General features: G+C 53.1%; 4 protein-coding genes across 4 annotated transcripts; 3 read left to right on the top strand and 1 right to left on the bottom strand.

Moving 5' to 3' along the window:
- Window positions 1-392: 392 nt before the first annotated feature.
- On the bottom strand, window positions 393-1,826 carry VPS21 (Vacuolar protein sorting-associated protein 21). The gene is made up of 3 exons (XM_062916023.1): window positions 1,314-1,826; window positions 1,161-1,224; window positions 393-1,104 (listed from the first exon to the last, which is right to left on the bottom strand). Exons 1-3 carry the CDS (start codon window positions 1,386-1,388, stop codon window positions 548-550), a joined length of 696 nt encoding a protein of 231 aa, XP_062762035.1. The 5' UTR covers window positions 1,389-1,826; the 3' UTR covers window positions 393-547.
- A 582-nt stretch (window positions 1,827-2,408) lies between these two features.
- On the top strand, window positions 2,409-4,511 carry kri1 (Kinetochore protein Spc24; the record flags this gene model as incomplete). Its single annotated transcript, XM_062916022.1, has 1 exon — window positions 2,409-4,511. One exon carries the CDS (start codon window positions 2,409-2,411, stop codon window positions 4,509-4,511), a length of 2,103 nt encoding a protein of 700 aa, XP_062762034.1.
- Window positions 4,512-7,600: 3,089 nt separating this feature from the next.
- QC763_710316 (uncharacterized protein) lies at window positions 7,601-8,038 on the top strand (the record flags this gene model as incomplete). Its single annotated transcript, XM_062916021.1, has 2 exons — window positions 7,601-7,690; window positions 7,769-8,038. 2 exons carry the CDS (start codon window positions 7,601-7,603, stop codon window positions 8,036-8,038), a joined length of 360 nt encoding a protein of 119 aa, XP_062762033.1.
- Window positions 8,039-9,775: 1,737 nt separating this feature from the next.
- On the top strand, window positions 9,776-13,179 carry QC763_710310 (uncharacterized protein; the record flags this gene model as incomplete). The annotated part of the gene is made up of 2 exons (XM_062916020.1): window positions 9,776-10,896; window positions 10,950-13,179. The coding sequence occupies 2 exons, from the start codon at window positions 9,776-9,778 to the stop codon at window positions 13,177-13,179; spliced, it is 3,351 nt and encodes a 1,116-aa protein (XP_062762032.1).
- Between the last annotated feature and the right edge of the window lie 611 nt (window positions 13,180-13,790).

Genomic DNA, 13,790 nt, shown 5'->3' with positions numbered 1-13,790 from the left:
AGAACGTTGCACTTCACTCACTCAGTGGAGCAACGAGAAATCCCCATGGTTATGTAGACGATAGGGGCAATTGATGGAGTTTGCTTGCGAGTATTGTCATTCTACCTTGTTCGAGCTGATGTTCAAACTGTTTTTGCTTCTGCCACATTCAAGACTGCGCGTATGTGGCTTCCTGTGAGGCATTCATGAGTGGCACCAGCAAGGACACTCTGAGGCCCAACCGTTGAGGCATGGGAATACGCCTCGAAAGAAAATATACTTTACAAAGGCTGGTTCAACATGAAATTGGTTCAAGTCTTGGATGATTTTGTGACGATATGTTCACTCTTGTCAAAAGATACGGACATCACAGGGTATCGAGTCCCTCAAACATCAAGACACCATACAGGAACGCAATGGCATTAAAAACGACAGAAAACACCTAGCCACTATTTACTCCTGCCCAAATGAGAAACCAGACACTCCTGTACCCATAAAATGCAAATCCCGTCGCAGCCCTCTCCCATCCACCAAAAGAAAGCCCTCCACTCCACATCCCAGCCCATCATCAACAAGCACATCCCTCCTTGGCATTTGGATCCCGAGGACCATTGAGGTTGACCCTCTGCTCCTCCGTACGAGCAGCCGCAGAAGAGGCACCAGGACCCCGAGCCGTCTTGAGCGATGTCTCAGGGATGGCATTTGCAATAGCCGTGAACACCTCAGTGACGTTGTAGCCCGTCTTGGCACTGGTCTCGAAGAAAAGAAGCCCCTCCTCCTCAGCATACGACTTGGCCTCATCTGTCGTCACCTTTCTGGCATCCTCTCCATCACCAGCACCAGCCCCTTCCCCGTCTCCACCAGCACTATCGTTTGTGAGATCGAGCTTGTTACCAACGAGAGCAATGACAATACCGGGCGAGGCCTGCCGTTGCAGCTCGGCAACCCAGTGTTTCGCCTTGATCAACGAGGTGGGCTTCGTCAGGTCGTAGACCACAAGCGCTGCCTGGGCGTTGCGGTAGTACATGGGGGCGAGGGAGGCGAATCTTTCCTGGCCGGCGGTATCCCAGATCTCGAACTTGATGGTGCGTGTGGGTAGATTGCATTTTTGAGTCAGGAAGGCAGCTATTTGAGAAGGAGTCAGTATTGTAAACATCAGAGTGTACCCCGAATCAACATACCTCCTATTGTTGGCTCCTTGTTCTCTTGGAAATCGTTATTGACGAACCGCAGAACGAGAGATGACTGGAACAGGTCTTGTTAATAGTCGTATGATGGAGATGGAGCGGGAGGGGTAAACGTTGACGGTGTCTAGAGGCAGCAAAGAGACGTACTTTTCCCACAGCAGCTTCACCGAGCAGCACCAGCTTGACGCTGCTGCTTGGTTTGGGAGCACCTGAGTCGGCCATTCTGGGATATTGCAGCGGGGAGAGAGATGGGAACACCGGTCGGCGAGGGCTTCAGCAAGCAAAAAAAGACAAAAGCAGGGCAGAGCGAGAAGAGAAGAAATGGCAGGCCCTCTTGGTGATGGTAAGATGCGTATGTGGATTTGCAAAGTGTTGCGTGGTGTTGGCTTCGATGCTGGAATCGAAGTGACGTGATAGGTAGACAGCGTACGGGAACCAGGATGCATGCGACGACGGCGGCGGCGATGCATGGGCAATGGGAGTTCCGAGCCAACTCCAAATCAGGCTTAGCGTCAAGGCGATTGCGCACCAACAGTGCACGTGCCACATTGGCACCAAGAGGCAAGACAGCTTCAGGATGAAATGGAATTTGACTGCAAGTAGCTTAAACAGGTACATTTTCCAAAGCTGAAGAACCAGAACATATTGTCAGAAAATTCCAGTGTCTTTTCTACATTGTCATTCAATCTATAGAGGTACCTGGAAAAGTGATTTATAGCTGAAGGCTTAGGTAACAACTAACAACACATGAAGATCTAGGCAGCTGCCAACCCTGTGTACTTTTGAGAATAACTTGGAAGTTATACGCGTGTCATGACGTCCCATGTCAGGTAGATATGAAAAGAAGAGTCTGCTTTTCCTATTTCCAAGCCATAGCAGTCCAAACAGCATCCCAGGATGGTGTGAGAAAAATACGGGAGCTGCCAGGACATCCACTCCTCATCCTCTATCCTCTACCAATTTCTTGCCAATTCCATTCCTATAATATTATGCTGTAAAATCATATGTAAATATCATCTATCATCGAAACTCTTCTTGGAGTCAGTGTCAGTGTAAGTGACCCCTGCCACTGGTGGAGCTTTGTCTTCTGATCGTTACTTGTGGTCTGTGCATGAGCCCATCTCCACTTCTAAGTAGCCCCACTAAAAAGTTCAACACCGGAGTTTGTAGCTCCCTCTTCCTTCTCCAAAATTTTTCCTTTTGTCGAATTGACCGCCCAAAGATCGCAAGGTTGACCTAAAAATGGCCTCAGCTTCTGCGAAAACCGCCCGGGGTGGCGACAAGATTGTCCCCAAGAAGCAGTCCCTTTTCGACGACTCTGCCTCCAGTAGCGAAGATGACCAGGAAGATGGCGGCGTTACTCTCGGTGGCCAGACACCCGGCCTCAACATCAACGAGGAATACGCCCGCCGCTTCGAGCACAACAAGAAGAGAGAGGAGCTTCACCGCCTGCAGGAAAAGTACGGCGCCGGCGAGGAGTCCGAGTCCTCTTCTGACGACGAATCCGAGGACGACGAAGCCGCCTTGATCACCGAGGACTTGGACGCCGAAATCTCAGCCACGCTCGCCGCTATCAAGAACAAGGATCCGCGCATTTATGATAAGGAAGCCGTCTTCTACAAGCCTTTCGACCCTACCACAGATGTGAAGAAGGATGACGAGGAAAAGAAGGAAAAGCCCATGTTCCTCCGCGACTACCACCGCGAGCGCTACATGGCTGGCGACGTCGGCGCAGATGATGATGCCACCGCCGCCGACCCCAACGTTCCCAGGACCTACGTCCAGGAGCAGGCCGAACTCAAGAATGCCATCATGGCCGAAATCAACAACGCCGCCGGCGCCGACGACGAGGAATGGAGCGACGACGACGCCTTTATCAAGCCCGTCAAAAAGGCCGAACCCGCCCCTGCTGCCAACGGCGTCCACCCTTCCAGAGCCGCCGTCGTCGAGGTGACGGAGCTGGACGTGAAGAACGCCGACAAGAACCCGGAGGAGTTTCTGTCCAAGTTCATGGCTTCCAAGGCGTGGGCGCCTGACCACAAGTGGCAAGCATTTGACTCTGACGAAGAGGATGCCGAGGACGATATTGCTGACGAGTTCGAGCATGCCTATAATATGCGATTCGAAGACCCCACCAAGAGCAATGAGGTCCTGAAGACGTACTCGAGAAACCTGGCCAATGCGCGCTCCGCTCGCAAGGAGGAGCTGACTGGACGTAAAAAGCTGAGAGCTCTCGAGAAGGAGAGGAAGGAGGCTGAGAAGAAGGAGAGGGAGGCGGAAAGAGCGAGGCTCAGGAGGCTCAAGGTGGACGAGGCGTCTGAGAGGTTGAAGAAGATTAAGCAGGCGGCGGGCATGAGCGGGAAGCAGCTTACGGATGAGGAGTGGGTTGAGTTCTTGGATAAGGCATGGGAGGATGACGACTGGGAGGAGGAAATGAAGAAGCGGTTCAATGATGACTACTACAATGAGGTCGACGACATGGTCATCGACAGCGAGGAGGAGGAAGCCTCTGGCAGCGAGGACGAAGACGGCAAGAAGAAAAAGAATTCCAAGAAGCCCAAGAAGCCCAAATGGGATGACGATATCGACATCAAGGACATCATCCCTGACTTCAAGGAAGACGAGGAAGAAGTACCCGCTATTGCCCTTTCCGACCTCGAGGCTGATCAGCCTGCCCCTTCAGTTGAGGGTTCCGACTCTGATGATTCAGATGACTCTGACCGCCCAGCCAAGAAGCGCAAGACCACCAAGGATCTCAAGAAGGAAAAGGCGGTAGCCAAGAAACAAGCCAGGGCCGAGCTTGCCAAGATTGAAGCCTTGGTCGACACCAAGATGGAGATTGACCAGCCCCGCGCGCTGGAGAAGAAGGGCAAGGAGCAGTTCACCTTCAAGTACCGCGAGACCTCCCCCACATCATTCGGTCTCACGGCCCGCGATATCCTTCTGGCGCCCTCGGACGCGGCGCTGAATGAGTTTGCGGGGTTGAAGAAGCTGGCCTCGTTTAGGGACGCGGAGAAGAAGAAGAAGGACAAGAAGAAGCTGGGGAAGAAGGCGAGGTTGAGACAGTGGAGGAGGGATACTTTTGGGAAGGAGTTTGAGGAGTCGGGGCCGACCTATGGGTTTGAGAAGCTGTTGGATGAGGGGAAGGGTAAGAAGAAGGAGAAGGGGAGTGGGGCTAATTCGGTTAGGGTTGAGAAGAGGGAGAAGAAGAAGGAGGGTGGAGAGGAGAAGGAGCAGGAGAAGAAGGTGGCGGTAGATGGGATTGTGGAGGGGGAGAGGAAAAAGAAGAGGAAGAGGTCGAAGAAGGGGAAGGCTGCTGGGGGTGATGGTGAGGGTGAAGAGTAATGGTGTGTAGGGGGGAAGATGTGGTTTTGTGCATATAGCGAATGGACGTTTAATTGCTTGGTGGCTTTTTCAAAAGGCTTTCTTTTGTATGGATTGGCTTGTGTATATAGAGGAGAAGACCGGTATTGGACTCGATGTTGAGATTTAAACCACCGGGAGGTGTTTGTTGCCCTTGTGCTGTTATCTATTCAGAAACTGGACTGCCACTCCCAACAATTCATATCACTTTGCCAACAATACCTATCAAGTCAGCTACCTAGGGTATTGGCCTCTTGGCTCTACCTACCTGCTACATATACCGTTCACAGCTTGCACGCTTCTACGTATACATTTCAACCCCATTTCAAGCACAAGTGGTCAAAGGCAAATACTGTTTTTGAGCAGCAACTGACTGCCTTCAAAATTCGCACTCTTATTTTCCTAGCTTAGTTTGGGCTTGGAATGGGAAGGCTTGGTCGTGATAATCCTAAGGTTGGTAAGTCATGATAGGCCTAAATTGATAGGTATCTATCTAGGACGGGACATCTTGATCAAAGCCTCGAGTTCGGTGGTGGGGATGGAACGGGAGCATGCGGATGCAGAACCTGGGAGCTGCGAGGAAGAAGGGTCGAAATAAAAAGGCCCAGAAAAAATGAAGAGCGTTGGGCTGTGATTTTTGGGAATGACCGCGAGCAATCGATAGAGTATTTGCTTGTAGGTTGGTATGGAACTTGATCTTTCGGTCTGTAGAGTGCAATGGCTATGTGGCCATACCCAAGGACTCAGGAATCTTATGACAGCTGTATCCACACTGTCAGAACCATTCCTGGCCTCCTACACACCGGAGTTGCAATTCTTTTCACATGTAGTCTTCTCAAATCGGATGAACCGGGACCGACTACACTGTCAGTGATGCCTTGCACCCCGCCCGGAAACCCAAATCGGGCTTCTACCTCGTCCCAATCCACTCTATTCAAGCCATCAAATCAAGCATGATGGTCCGTGAGACCAAGGAATAACACCCTGCCTGTCCTGTCCCCCATGTCTTTCCTTGACCGCCAGGGTGCCTACCGCGATCTTGATGAATGTAAACCAAAAAGAATTGACAAGCGGGAAAGGCATCAAGCGAACTTCTCCATCAGAGGGAAAGCAATCATGATCGGTACGATGAACCGAGCCGAAGTTGCCCCCGAAATACAACCTCTAAATACCCGATTGGTTGGGAGTCAACACAACGGCAAGCCAAGACCTTTCTGTAAGTGTATGTATGTACCAAGATGTAAGTTGGGCAGGTAGAGAAGAAGAAGAAAGGAAATGAAGGGAATGTTTGTTTTTCATATATGCGTGGCGCTGAAGAGATTACCTCAGGGACGATCAAATTTGGGTTGATCTGGTGATGCTAGTGGTTTTTGCGTTCGGTGAGGGAAGAGGTAAAGGCTTGGAATTGTACAACGGTTGCCCTAGATGTGAAATGAGTCCTTTGAAACAGCCTGTTCGAATTTATCCCGTTTTCTCTTCATCAAAATACTTCCGCCCGCCCCCAGATTTCATGACTGGATAGGAAGGAGCCTTTGCCAGCCGAGCTATGTCGAAGGACTGTTTTAGTCAGCCATCCACCACAACTCTGTCACGGTTGAACCCGTCGTTGTCTAAAGCTGCGGGATAAACTCCGCCAAAGTGGTGTGTTTCTGACGTGTAGTGTGAGCGACGATCCAGGCTGGCGGAGAGCAGCAGCACACATCAAGACGAAGGCCTGCATCGTCCTGAAGCAAAGAGCCGTAAGCGGACCATCCGAGGTTCCGATTGGATCTTGGAGAGGCAGAGATTGAAATCAGACACGGCGTAGCATGCGTGCGATTCCTGGTCGTGCTGCAAGTGGATGCAGAGGTGACCCCGACGTTTCAATCCAGACCTCTACAGAGCATTCCCCTCGTGACTATAACTGACCAAGCGCAATATTTCCCAAAGGGGGCAGACGGGACTGTGAGGAAACACGATCATCGCTGGGGCCGTTGAAACTAATATGCAGATCCCGGGCCCACGAGCATATAATGCTGTGTGATAACATCCACACACCACGCAGACGACTCGCTTGTTGGAAGCGCCCTTTAATGACGGGCAATATTCGAGGTCGCAATGATGAACAGAGTCATCACCATGAAGCTCAACCTTGGGTTGGATGACAGGTTGGCCACTTGGCATCTGCGAGGACGATGAGAAACGCAACGCTGTTCTTGTGAACTTGGTAGGTCGCTAAGACCAAACCTGAACGCTAGGCGGTCGGTTTGATCCTGGATTTGAGGTGGTAACGGTCCGGAAGAGGGTGTCAGCGGAGACGGTGGCTCTGGGGTAGTTGTCCTGGAGGTGGAGGAAGGCTATGAGCTGCACTACGGATAATTGTCGGTTTGACAAGCCAATATAGCAAATGCCAATTCGGAAGCTGGAGGAAAAAGGACGGATCGAATCGAGCCGTGTAACCCCCCTCCATGTTTCCCGCTTCCCCAGCTTGGACGGCTGGGCTCGTTCTTGACTGCTGCAGTCATGCCTGTTGTAGCACGAGCGATGCTGACATTTGGGGTGACTGTAAAGATAGCTACAGTGAATAGCCCAGCTGGTGGCGATCCCGTGCGATCCGAAGCGTGTTGGAAGGCAGAGAGGGATTTGTTGGCTGCCATTTATTTCGTAGGTGGTGTGTTGCTGTAACCTAAAATCGATATTATATGTTGAGAGGGCTGTGACCATCTTACCTCGAGATACATGGCTCCCACGAGAGTTGGTGGCGACCCAATATGGGCCAGGCTTCTCGCATCAGCATAGACCTGCAAGAGAAGGCACCGAAGCTTCCTTTATTGTTTCTTATGCCTACGGAGAATTCATGGCGGCACGAGACGAGAAAACCGCCGAAGGGGTGACTTGTTCCGCTCAGAGTGAGAGAGTGTATATCGTTGTCGATGTCACGTAAGTATTGAATATGGACTCGTAGTCGACGATGCAGGTCCACCAAATATTGACGATGATCCTTTCCAAGCTTGTGATCTTGGACAGATCTGACAGACTGACACTGACAGGAGCAAGAGGTTGATTTTGAGCCTTGCTCCAAGTGGGGTTGGATGGAGCGCCACAAAATTGGCAAGGTCACGCCCACACGCCGCCTTCCCACGAGTTCAGCAAGGGTTTGTGGAACATTGCTTCCGTCAACCGTAGCTGTCACTCGCTCGCTGTGTTACAGAAGGTGGTATTTTCCTTTTTGCTCGTTCGCTCTGACATTGAGCTAACAGAACACATTGTGCGGCCTGGAGCTCGAGAAAAAAGCAAGGGAAACCCGGGCATCACCGGAGTTTCTGCCACCCGCCAAGACACGGCGGTCATCAACAGAGACGAGTCAAGACGCTTCGGCCCCAGCTGGTCCCGACTTTCTGGGCGCGACGGGACTCGCTGTTTGCTCGGGGCTTGGTCAACCGAACCCTGCTCCGAACCCCGCAACATTACCCGTCTTCCGGCCCATCCCTGCCACTCCCCACAAACGTCTTGATGCCTCTGGGTTGTGACAGAGACAGAGACGGCCTGTACGACGGAAGGGAGCAGGTCTGTATCGACAGAGTCCGGGGATAATATAGAATAGGTACACATCGCTGATAAACCCAATCGACGGCACCAGCCAAGCACCCCGGTCATGCTGTACATCCTATATTGCCTGGCGGCGTATTCTCGGAATTTTGCCATGGCAGGCTGGCGGATGGATCAAAGATGACAGCCCCTCGCTCATACAATTATATCCGCGCGCTGAAAGCTGTTGCTCCCACCACCCCTCCGACACCGACTCGACAGACGAACGAACCGGTTCCTGGCCCTCTCACCCCCATCTCAGTTCGTTTTGCCCGCTCTATGTATCATAACAGGGGATAAGAATATCTACACACACCACCTACAGTACAACCCCGGACGAAGGAGCGGGCGCCCCTGCGCGGCGTAGGTAGTGCCTAGCCTGGAACCAGTCCACTCGCGAGAGCTCTACGAGCATCCATGATACTGCTTGGTGTGGTGGCTTGCTTCAGCTGCAAGGAAGAACGTGTGTCTCTTGTGCATGCAGGAGGGGTGGTAGGTGGCCCGCCTCGACCTTGTCTGCTGTGAGGTACGAGAGTTCCCCATGCTCTCGTCTTGATATGACGGAAAATGAGGGGAGAGGGCGCTTGATAGGTGCCATTAGAGAGCCAGTCGGCCCGCCGTGGGCTTTACAACATCCTTTGGACCAGCCTGTCACCCTGTCTCCGCGATCAATCTATTTGCCCCATCTTTTCCTTGATGCTCCCCCCATACTCTCCATCCTCTCTCTGGCCTCCCCGTATATTGACTTGCAGGCCCCTGTTTCCCTGTTCCCCACGTCGTCACATTCTCAACAAGACCGAATCCGACTGCGACTAGGCCGGCTCAAGCACCCAATTGCAGACCAGACAAAACAAAAAGGACATAACGGCCTATTCGGTATTACGAGGTGGCTCCCTGCCTGTCCTCCTTGCCCTGGACGGTCTAGCTTCTGGATCGTCCACACGCAAGAAAACCGAAACAGCATGTTACCCCACTGGACAGCCGCCGAAAACGCTTCTTTTCGCTAGTTCCGCCAGACCCTTCTCTTGCTGATCCACCAAGCCGGCCTTGGAGACGCCTGTGGTTGGGAAACGCCAAACGCCAAAAGACTCGAACCCCAGTTGCTGTCGCCTGTCGCCTCCCCTTCTGCCAGCTTCTCGGAGTTGTCTTTTTCCACTACTTTTCTCTCTATCCTGCTGACTCCCCTCGACGGCCCCTACGAACGACCGCGACGACCTTTTGCATCACCTCTACCTTACCTTGCTACTCGAGAACACACGGCCGATCGCATACCAAGAAATCGACAAGACGGTCAAGGCCGGGAAACACTCCGGGTATTACGCTTCGACAATTCGCATCCTGGAAAGCGCTTTGTCGGAAATCCTCAGGGGACATGTCGATGTCAGGTAGCAGCTCGTGACACCACACCACCGCCCCCTATACCATGCGATATCCCTGTGCACCACTACAAATCATCGTCGCCGTCCCAGATATTCCCAAGTGAAGTGAAGGAGAGCAAAGTTGGGGTTTGGTCTGGTCGTGTAGTAGGAGTTTCGCAAACTAGCTACGGAGTACCGAGTCTTTTTGACGATATCTCGCTTGGCCGTTGCTACCGTTACTTGCCCAGTGGAGGGTACCTACTAGGTCACATACCCACCTGTATTTTGCACGAGCCCAAGAGTGCCATCCATCCTTTCGCCATGTCGCTGGAGCTCGATTTCTCGCCCTCGGCGGACAACACTGACGGTCACCACGCGCAACCTGAATCATCCGCTGCTCTGCAAGCCCTCAAGCTGGAGTCATCCAATGACGGGATGGGAACCATTACGGCAGCAACCCATGATCTTGTAGATGCGACCCATTTTGGCGACTTTCAGTTCTCTTATCAAGACGACTCACCGATGGCTGGTCTAGCTCCACCAAACTTTGACGATCACACTCCAGACGTGTTTGCGCATTCCCATCCACCTTCGGTAACCTCGATGCATGACCAACAGAACCAGGCCACCTCCATCACTGTCCAGACCTCTTACAGTGACACCAATGGCCGGCGGCAGGAGAGCATGGACACATCTGAGAATGGCAGCCCCGACAGCAACCAGAACGCCGGCAATTCCCTGGAGGAGCCAATGTCGGACGAGTTTGGTCTTGCCACTGGAGGCTTGGGGGATGGGACAGACATGGGTGGAAAATCAAAGGGTGATAAGACAGATGCGACACCAGCATGGAGCGAGCTGAAGACGAAGGCGGGAAAGGAGCGCAAGAGATTGCCCCTGGCCTGCATCGCGTGTCGGCGCAAGAAGATTAGATGCTCGGGAGAGAAGCCAGCATGCAAGCACTGTCTACGGTCTCGCATTCCATGTGTCTACAAGGTGACAGCGCGCAAGGCGGCGCCGAGGACTGATTATATGGCCATGCTGGATAAGCGGTTGAAGAGAATGGAGGAACGCATCATCAAAGTGGTGCCAAAATCAGAGCAGGATTCTATGGCGGCGTCGGTGACCAGAGCGGTTGTCAAGCCGGCTATTCCAGGGACTCTCACCAGCACCAAGGGCGCGGCGAAGAAGCGCGGTGCTGATGAAGCTTTCGGACCAGACTTGGACAATTGGGCTCGTGGCACATCAAGATCCAAGCTGGATGGACCTCACAAGCCTTCAACGATGCTGGTTCAGGAGGCGGAGGAATCGAAGCTGTTGCTCGAGGGCGGCGATGCTCTGCCATCGAAGGAGATCCAGGAGCACTTGGCCGAGGTGTTTTTTGAGAACATTTATGGCCAAGCTTATCACATCCTTCATAAACCAAGCTTTATGAGAAAGCTCAAGTAAGTCGGCTCGCAACTGATCTGTGAGTTTCATTATTGACTGTTCGAAACAGGGCCGGCGCTTTACCTCCAGTGTTGATCCTCTCGGTATGCGCCATTGCTGCACGCTTTTCCAACCACCCAAAGCTAGCCACGAACCCGAATTTCCTTCGTGGAGAGGAATGGGCTTCGACGGCCCGCGATATTCTCACCAAGCGATACGAATGGCCAAATATCACAATTTTGACCTGTCTTCTGATTCTGGGTCTGCACGAGTTCGGCACATGCCATGGTGGACGGAGTTGGTCTTTGGGAGGACAGGCCATCCGGATGGCTTTTGCGCTTCAGCTTCACAAGGATCTCGAGCACGACCCCCTCCGGATGACGGGAAAGACACAGCTGAGCTTTATCGATCGAGAAATCCGGAGACGAACGATGTGGGCGTGCTTCTTGATGGACCGTTTCAACTCATCAGGAACCGATCGGCCATGTTTCATCAGAGAGGAAACCCTCAAGATCCCACTGCCCATCAAGGAAAAAAACTTTCAGTACGACATGCCCGGGCCGACCGAGACGCTCAGTGGGCAAGTTCTAGAGCCCACGACCGAGGGTCAAGCGACCGAGGCCAAGGACAATATGGGCGTGGCAGCCTGGATGATCAAGGCCATCGCTTTATGGGGGCGCATCATCGGGTACCTCAACCAGGGCGGAAAGGAGTTAGATCCTCACCCCATGTGGAGTCCGGAATCCGAATACGCGAAACTACTCAAGCAGACCGAAGACTTTGAGCTGCCGGAGTCTTTGGCTTACACACCAGAAAACCTTCACTTGCATGAGACAGACAACATGGCCAACCAGTTTCTGTTTCTGCACATCTCGGTCCAGCAAAACATTCTGTTTATGAACCGGTTCGCCGTCTCATCGCCAAACGGTCAGTCACAACAGGACGTGCCGAAGGCGTTCGTCACCAAGGCAGGCGCAAAGGCATTCGCCGCCGCGAACCGGATATCAGAACTACTCAAGGATGCCGAGTCACATTTCATCACGGCACCCTTCACAGGATACTGTGCCTTCTTGTCTAGCACAGTCCACATCTTTGGCATCTTCTCGGGCAACCCCTCGATGGAGGCAACCTCGAAGCGCAACCTCGCCACCAACGTCAAGTTCCTCTCCAAGATGAGACGGTACTGGGGCATGTTCCACTGGATGTCGGAAAACCTCCGCGAACAGTACCGCACCTGCGCCGACGCAGCCAGGCAAGGCAACCCAGCCCAGGAAAACGCCGCCTCGCCCATATTCCAATACGGCGACTGGTTCGACCGTTATCCTCACGGCGTCTCTCAGTCCGACTTCCTCGACCCGGCCACGTACAAGAAGAAGGAAAAGGGCGAGGACGCGGTGCTAGAACAGAAACCAGAACTGCACACAGTCGAAGAGTTTTTTACCACGCTCTCCCCGCAAAGTGGCGAACATGCTGGTGGTCCGAATGGCATCTCCCGCCCCGGCCAGCACCTCAAACGGAAATCCATCGTTAGAAAGGCTTCCACTGCTGGCGGCTCCCAGCGAGGTGCCAACGACCAGGTTTTATCACCGTTGCAAACCGACTTTGCCCGCGCCCAACAACAACATCATCATCATCAACAAGGCGCGGCTGAGCAGATGCATGCTGCTGCGAGGCTTCATCAACGGTCTTTCTCTGCCAATGCGGGTGTTGGTCCGCAGTCTAGTGGTCCCAGCCCGTTCAACCCCTTGACAATAACGAACGCGTCGGCGTATCATGCCTTGTCGCCTGTCTCCCCGGTGGCGGTCTCGCATTTGTCGCATCATCACCCTCATCATCCGCACAATTCGTTCTTTCCGCCGGATCCGTTTGCCTTGGGCGCGTTGGGGGCTCATGGGCTGCCGGGGCTGGATAGGCAGTTGGTGTTTGGGGCGTATGGGAATGGGGTTGAGCATCATCCTCTCGCGTCGGGTCTGGCGGGGTGGGCGGCGCAGGATCATGATGGGACTGGGGGTGGGAGAGGGGGTGGTGGTGATGGGGGAGGGGGGAGACATCATGGTGGTGGTGGTGGTGGTGGTGGTGGGAGGGGGGGGCATACTGCTCAGCAGGACGCTGCGCTGCATGCTGCTTTTGGGGCGGAGCCGAGTTCGGCCTGGTTTATGCCTTTTAATATGGAGCCGCCTGAGATTGGGGGGCCGGGGGATGGGCTAGGGGGTGGGGTTTTGGGTGGGCAGGGGGGGGTGGGAGGGGGGATGGATGCGTTTGGGAGTATGTTTGGGATGGGGGGGATGCATCATCATTAGGGGGATTGGGGGATAAGGGGGGTGTATTGGTATGAGATGGGAGGGGGTTTCTTTGGTGTGTGTTATATTTGTGTGTGTGAGTGTGTGTGTGTGTGTGTGTGTGTGTACGTGTGTGTGCGTATATTTCGCTTTTTTTGATCAATTTTCTGGATCGCATTTTTTAGCAGGCGGGTTATTGGAAAGGAAGAAGGTTATTGGGATTTGGATCAGGAAAGGGTATGGATTTGGAAAAGGAAAGGGGGGAGTTAGCTTTTTGGAGGGTTCAAAGAGGGCGGGATATACCAGTCGTGATGACAACGTTTGATATTGAGGATGAGATGGGGAGATGGGGTGGTGTGTATCTACAGTGTGGTCTGGCTGGTAGGGATTGGTGTACACATTAGGGTTGCGTATCCGCGTGAATATGTGCGTGCGTGTGTGTGTGTGTGTGTGTATGGGCAGCTCTCTGAGAGATGTGCTTGGTTTCGAAAGTTGATATAGTCACTTTTTCCTTGAGAGATACCAAATTCCATTTTTGTCCCTACCTAAGCGCGGGCATGCATTGTGCCTGGCTTTGAAGATGTGTATCTGAGTTGGGAGTGATGATTTCATCTCAGGGGATGGTTGCGGAC

The sequence above is a fragment of the Podospora pseudopauciseta genome (genome assembly GCF_035222475.1).
Source record: "Podospora pseudopauciseta strain CBS 411.78 chromosome 7 map unlocalized CBS411.78m_7, whole genome shotgun sequence".
NCBI lineage: Eukaryota > Fungi > Ascomycota > Sordariomycetes > Sordariales > Podosporaceae > Podospora > Podospora pseudopauciseta.
This window is presented reverse-complemented; position numbering and strand designations above follow the sequence as displayed.

Excerpts from the sequence above, each read along its gene's own strand:
- VPS21 (XM_062916023.1), bottom strand. The coding sequence starts at position 1,388 with ATGGCCGACTCAGGTGCTCCCAAACCAAGCAGCAGCGTCAAGCTGGTG. Across the intron at positions 1,225-1,313 it reads GTGAAGCTGCTGTGGGAAAA|TCATCTCTCGTTCTGCGGTT; the intron begins GTACGTCTCTTT and ends GACCTGTTCCAG. Across the intron at positions 1,105-1,160 it reads CAAGGAGCCAACAATAGGAG|CTGCCTTCCTGACTCAAAAA; the intron begins GTATGTTGATTC and ends CTTCTCAAATAG.